The sequence below is a fragment of the Triplophysa dalaica genome, chromosome 8 (genome assembly GCF_015846415.1).
Source record: "Triplophysa dalaica isolate WHDGS20190420 chromosome 8, ASM1584641v1, whole genome shotgun sequence".
Taxonomy (NCBI): Eukaryota; Metazoa; Chordata; class Actinopteri; order Cypriniformes; family Nemacheilidae; genus Triplophysa; species Triplophysa dalaica.
Window position 1 is genome coordinate 20896876 of NC_079549.1, and position 7344 is coordinate 20904219.

General features: G+C 36.3%; 1 protein-coding gene across 1 annotated transcript in view; it reads right to left on the reverse strand.

Moving 5' to 3' along the window:
- LOC130427110 (titin-like) overlaps positions 1 to 2236 on the reverse strand; it is a 131273-nt gene extending 129037 nt beyond the window's left edge. The window contains 6 exon segments of the mRNA XM_056754158.1: positions 575 to 824; positions 1014 to 1207; positions 1303 to 1382; positions 1463 to 1750; positions 1832 to 2035; positions 2146 to 2236. Of these exon segments, the coding sequence (XP_056610136.1) occupies positions 575 to 824; positions 1014 to 1207; positions 1303 to 1382; positions 1463 to 1750; positions 1832 to 2035; positions 2146 to 2236 (1107 nt within the window).
- Positions 2237 to 7344: the final 5108 nt, after the last annotated feature.

The window sequence follows — 7344 nt, forward strand, 5'->3', positions numbered from 1 at the left end:
TTAACTTGATTAATGATGTTGAATATTTAAACCTATGAGCAATATTAAAATAAATGGCCAAAATCTTCCAACGACCTGCTTTCAGTTTGTGGCTTATGACTGTGAGCTCTTAGTTCTTAAACTGATCCATACCCCCTGTTGAGACCAAAATTTGAAAGAATGCTTTTAAAATTAATGATTTTGTTGTTTGTAAATGTATTACCATAAAGTAAATAATAAATAAACAGTCATGTTCTATGAACATTTAATCTTAAAGTTGTATATGTTAACAAAAACTAATAATACTTCTACAGCATTATTAAACTGAGTTTATGTTATTTTCAGCATTCACTTATACATTTTTAAAATCAAAAGTTAACATCAGTCAATGCATAATAGAGTAATATAAACCATAATATTGGCATTAACTGACATAAACAAAGATTAATATGCTAAAAACTACATTGCCAATTGAGAGTTCATGTAAGCTAATGCACATTAAATGTTAACATGTACAACTCATTTTATTTAAACATTATTATTACAAAATGGCAAGTTTTACCCACTAGAGGTCACTGTAACCTACCTCTTGAACAGCGACTCCACCACCTTGTTGCTGCAATGTGTAAGAACCTTCCCATTGCTGCTCCTTGTGGGAAAATGTGGAGGAGGTCTGGACATATGAGGTGCCAGTAGTCATGCTGGTATAACTGGACTCTCCCACATAACCCTCCTGCTTCCATGGAGGAAGAACATCAGCACCCTGTGATACTTGTCTGTTGGTGGTGAGTGGAGACTTTACTGGTCTGATTGGGGACACAGACAGTCTTGAAGGGGACGCAGGTCTAAAAGTAGAACGTGCACAAGAAATGAAAAAGTGTTTGAATCGTTAGGCATTGTATGAACTGACACAATTATATGTAACCTCATCTATGCATTTAAACTTCCATTGGTGAGGCTATTAAATGAAGTAGGTGGCATTTAGTGCAACAAGGATTTATGCAATAATAAAAACAGGTGTTTAAATTTTTTACCTGTGAGGTGTCTGACTGGGGGCTTTCACAGATCTCACAGGGGAAGGGGATTGATGGCGAGTAGATGTGACCTTTGGCGTCCCTGTCGATGGTGTCGGCTTTGGTGGCACACGAGGAGGTGCTTTGTGAGCCAAGTCACTATCTTCTATCTGCATTTCCATCATGGCTGTGGACTCAAAAGAGGCCTCCATTGTCTGTAAAGGACAGATTAAGAGTTAATGTGTGACATTAATTTAAGTTAACAGTCATCTATCTGCTTCATGTGTAAATTTGTCAGCATGTCGGTTACCTTTTCAACTCTAGTCTGTGAAATCTGAGAGCCTGAGACAATAGTCTTGGTCTTCTTAGCAGGCACCGCAAGCTCTTCGCCTGAAATTAGACCCAAAAATATTAAAAAAGCAAAATTTCATATTTGAAATAAAACAGAAGAGCACCAACATATATCACACCTTGAACCAGAAGCTCGGCAGTCGAGGTAGCGCGTCCGCTGCTGTTAGATGCATTGACAGAATAAGTTCCTGAATCTTCCGGGAAAGCTTCAGCGATGAGCAAACTGTAAAGGTCTCCTTCTTGAACAATCTGAAAGTCAGCAGAGCTTTGAATCTCAGCTCCCTCTCTGTAGAACTTCACCACAGGTGTAGGGATTCCGGTCACTCGAACATCCAGTCTCACTTTGCTTCCTTGTCTCACGTTCACACTCTGTAGTCTCTGAATAAAGGTTGGTGGCGCAGTTTCCGCTTTGAGAAGAAAAGAACATATTAGTTAGACATTATATCTCTAAATAGAAAGAAAAGAACGGTTTCTGTGGTGATAGTTACCTGTAACCAGCAGTTCAGCTGTGCTAGTGGCTTGTCCAGCGCCATTGGTGGCTCTGACAGAAAATCTTCCGCTGTGTGCGGCTGTCACGGCGGGGATCATCAGAACAGCGCGGCCATCGCTGAACGAGATCTGAGCGCCGGGCAGAGCGGCAGCAGTAAGAACCTGACCATCACGAAACCAGCTCACCTCTGGAACTGGATTACCTGTGAAAAAAAATCCATATGCATTCTTTGTCAGCACTTATTTATAATTCAGTAGGTAAACTATGTGTTGTTTAATATCAAGGTGAACAAAGTCTTCAACTTTTTCTTACCACTAACTTGAGCCTCGAACGTTGCGGCACTACCCTCTAGTGCCACAACGCTCTGAAGCGGCTGTGTAAATGTTGGAGCTTGTGTTGACATGATAAAAGGCGCCCTATAAAGGAAAAAATCCAAGTAGTGAATTTTACTTTGCAGTCACTTCGATACATGTAAGTATAACTAACAGAGAAATTCTGTAACATAATAGGTTGTTAAATGACAAACTAGGTGGGTGTTAAGGACAAAACTGAATAATCACTATCCCACTCAACCCCCTATTCACACTTAGCTATCAGCTGCCTCTCATTTATGAGATCACGACAGCTTTAAATCCAAAGGTGTTGAGTGTCAAGTCAAGCACCTAATTAAACAGCTTCAACATGTGAGAGGAGCAACTGTAAGTTTACTAGATAAAACTATATAGGCCATGATATTTTCGAGGCACAAAATATCTAATATGTATTGTACATGATCGCAGACTGTTGGCTAAAAGTACTCTAGGCACAATATGAGACTTTTAACAGGCTTGCTCTCATTTTAAATCAACATTTGATATGCAATCCTGCCATGTGATTCCTCACGAAAACCATATACACACACACCAGAGCAGACCTGATCTAAATCAGTGTTTCTTATTCAGAATGTTGAGGCCCACCAGGGGCCCCTAAAATAAATTCTTAACTATGATCTAAAATATGACAAAACAGGCATTAAAATAAGCTCAAACAACCAGTTATGCCAAGCTCTGTTATATTGTTTAGGTAGAAACAGTTAGTTTTGGTTTAAATATTATTATTGAATGTAAACAATTTTGCTGCTTTTTGCATTAGCTAAGAAGTAATGTAAAATCAGTAAAATCAGTAAGAAATTATTTGCAATGGTATTAATGTTAACAGCATCAAATATGTTTAAGTTTTCAGTAAACTAAACTAAATACACATTTTCTACAGCTTACTTAACTTAAAGGTTGGTTACAATTGATAAAAAAGCACAATATTTTGCTAATATTTAATATCCAGGTTTTGGAAATATGAAACTTAATGTAAGCAAAGCCTAAGTAATGTTTAAACAAACACAAAAGCCCAGTTTCTGTATATTTTTTTTTCAAAAAGCCCAAACCAGAATAAGTATATCAGCAATGTGTAGTTCCAGCACTACAAAAATCCAAAAATAGATTTTAATATCACAGAGATCACATACAGTATAAAAACTGTAACAGATCAGTCTGACATCTACATAAATGTATATTACAAACAGCATGAAAGAAAATAAAGGTGCTTTTGAGAAATAAAAAAAGAAAGAAGGTTAGGCCATCTGTATCCTCTACCATATGGCCGGCTCCAACAGGTGAGAGTGAACGACACTGTTCATAAAATAAACTCAAATTTACATAATCAAAAGCTTTGCTATATGTCAACAACCAACCAAATGACTTGAAACTATTTAATTCAAACCAAAAGCTATCATGTATGAAGGTTGATATTCAATACGACAGAAAAGGCAGTCTCCAAAAATAATCTGTCCCTTGTTTGATTGACAGTCACCATGTGGCACATAGCTGGAGGTGCAACTGATATCTCTGCTGCTGATTCCCTTAAAAAGACATCACGGCCCAGCTGAGGCACCACTCTAATGCTATCACAGGCTATTCTTGGCTGTTCAGAAATCACTGCACCATTTAATAACCCTTCAAGTTATAATGTTTAATAAACTTCCTGAAAAGCAACACAAATTGACTCAACTCTTATCATGCTTCCACAATCTCAACAAAATAGTACATTGTGGCTATTAGCACTTTTATTTAGCTTTAAAAAAAGTGCAAGCACACTTCACAACCAGCTCATGTAAATATGTGTTTAAATGCAGTAAATGTCACTTACTTGAACCACAAGGCTGCCTATACTTGATGGGACTGTGCCCAGGTGACTATCGCCTCAGCAACAATCCTCTTATCCAAAATGATTCCAGAAAATCCAAGGTGAGAACGATTGGGCCCCGAAATAACCCAAAACAAAACTACACAGGCTCTAAACCATGTAGTTTTGCTTTTTCCTTGCAATCCCTACACCCGAGGCAAGGCTGGGAATGCTCCAACTGCTCAGAACTACTAACATAGTTGTTTTAGTTTATATACCTCAAGCCTAGTGTGCATCATCACTTCCAGGCCACTCCCAATTGGCCACAGCGCACAAAGCATCATGGGAAAGTGATGCATTTTATGGAGCTTCACACCTGTTGCTCAGTGGTCTCCTTCAACACATGAAGTTAATACTAGCATGATATGCTCTAGCCTCACTTTGGAGCTTTGAGTTTTCAGATTTATATTTCAAACAAGTAACTTGTTACATTTAGTGTGCATTTAATAACATGGCGTGCTCAAAACTTTGATGGCAGACTTTAACCTGTTGACGACCAAAAGGAGAGACTGGCTGTCCCTGTCACTCAAAAGGGAGGGCAAAGCCACCCCCACTGAAAGACACCATGTATACTGCTTACAGTATGTTTGGTAACTGTCCCCGTTTTTTTACAAATGTTGCTATCTTACATAACCATTAGATTTTTAGATTAACATTATGTTAATTACGTTCTTTTATCAGATCTATTGTTTAAGGGAAATAAAGGCTCATAAAAGCAAAACAATCATTGGTTATAAAAGACGGGCTTCTGTTTAATAGTGCTATTTTCATTATCAACACTGGGTTTAGGTGCTTAGTATATATTTTTGTCAGTAAAATGTTTTACCTTCCTGTCCAAATTACAAATTAGTCATAAGGCTTTTATGTCATATTAAAACAGGATAATAATGTTAAATGACATCAATAAATCTTAGCAGAATCTAAAACATGTTTTAAGAGAATCCTTTAAAGTACACAATGTAACAATTATACTATATTTTAACAATAAGTGCTTCGCTTTCATTTTTACTGTTTCTTATTATAAAGTTTAACATGCTGAATACGAAAATCACAAAAAAATTTAAACATCGACCTGTAGGCCTGTATTTACAAACATTTATACATTTCGGAATTTTTACTCGTAAGCAGAAATTACAAGGTACTGCATAACGCTGAGCTCAAAACAACAGTTTAACATAACAGTTACTAAAAATGAGTAGTCCAAAACTTCAGAAGTGTACAATTGATCAGTTTGTCTTTTATGAGTAATACTGTCCTGATGAACCAAGTTCCAGACGTAGTCACCCATCATCGCTTCATCTCACCTTCCCTGTGCTACTTACATTTCTAGAATCTTCTGAATGTGACCATTGGAAAATAATTTTTAAAATATGTAAAAAAAATTACCTTTTTTGTTTATTTGCAATATACCGATTTATCGAAATAAATTATACCAGTTCAAAATTTACTTGAGCTAAATATACTGTACACTAAAACATTGATGCTACATGAAATAAGTATTACAATAAGGAGCACCACAGAATTGTATAAGAACTATAATAATGTCGGGCGAAACAACAATCTGTTACACTGTGGTATTATTGGAAAATTGTAAGCATGTATAATACTTTCACACCTTTTCACACCTCTGATTGCTTCAAAGCTACCTTATAGACATTACAGATAAATAAATGTAATGTATTTTACATTATGAAAAGAAAGAAAGAAAATTTTACCTGAGCCTCAGGCTTTTGTCGAGGCTTACTGCATAGGTAAAGGACAAACCATGCCATGGCGCAGGTCAACTCACTGGATTATATAAACATTTGAAGACAAACCAAGAGAATAAGCAGAGCATTGCACAGACACAAATGTAAAGATGTATTGGGATCTCTCTGGTGTTGGCATTGCATAAAAAGTCAAAGGTTCTAAACTGCATTTAAGATATTGACACTTTAAAAATCAGTTTGACTTACTTCCTACTGCTAAAAACTAAATATATTTTGATCAAACAACATTGGTCCCCTTTGACTTCCACTGTATGAACACAAAACAAAGACATTTTTTTTAAAGAATTTTCTTTTGTGTTCCACAGAACCCTATACGGTCATGAGGGTGAATAAATAATGTCAGAATTCAGTTATTTTATGATTTTTTTTATATGTTAAATAGCTCATCCAAAGGTATCTAAGAAAATACTGTTCATATATGAATACATGTAGGCCTACTGTATAGGCATAAGATAAATGAAAAAAGATCTATCCACACTCTAAACACTGACTTTAAAAAATGCTCCAAGAAGCTTCCAAGAAAATCTCATCTTAAACCTACAGTCGTGCTCAAACGTTTACACACCCCTTGCAGAATCTAGAAAAAACAAGAGGATTTTTGAACTGAAGGTTTATTTTAAATTTACTCCTGCCTGAGCTGGTTATTTCACTAAAGAAATTTTAACATAAAGGTCACACTAAAGAATAATAACAGAATTTCTAAAAATAGCCCAGAGCAATTTACACGCCCCTGATTCTTAATACCGTATGATGTTACCTAAACCAGCAAAGATAATTTTTATGTTTATTCATAGTTGTTAAGGGGTTTCTTGTTTGTCATGAGTCATTAGACTGTCCGATGATCTTCAAAACAATCACCCAGGTCCTCCAAAATCTTTGCTTTTTCAGCATTTCTGGAAATTTGACTAATGTCCATCAGTAACCATATGATGTTGAGATTCCTCTTTTTACATTGAGGACAATCAAGAAACTCATACACAACTATTACAAAAGATAGAAACACTCACTGCTGCCCACAGAGTCAACACGATTCATTTAAAGTCAGGTGGGTGTAAACGAAGAATAAACCTTAATTTTCAAACATCCTCTTATTTTTCCTAAAGGTTCATCTTTTTCCAGATTCTGCAAGGGGTGTTGCCTGTACTTTGGCACACTGAGACGAAGTATCACCGGATGGGTGATTAGCAAGCACCACTGCGTTAGCATTGGTCGTCACGCTTTTTGGCTAAAGATTGCAGGCTTTGCATCTCGGGTATTTGGTGCGGAGATACTCAATTTCAACAGATCAATAAAAGTTAATAATAATAATAGGAATTCCAGCCAATCAAATTACAGAAAACAAGTCGCATTTTAGTCAATGAAACTAAAGAAGACAGAACGTTCAGCTAATCAAATTGAAGAAGACAGTCTGATGGCGGTCGGTAATGACTGTGTAGTGAGATGTAAAAAGGCAAGCAACAAAGCCAACAATAAAATTAATAAATGGTAAGATTTCAGAGATGCAAACTATTTTCTTTTGCCAATT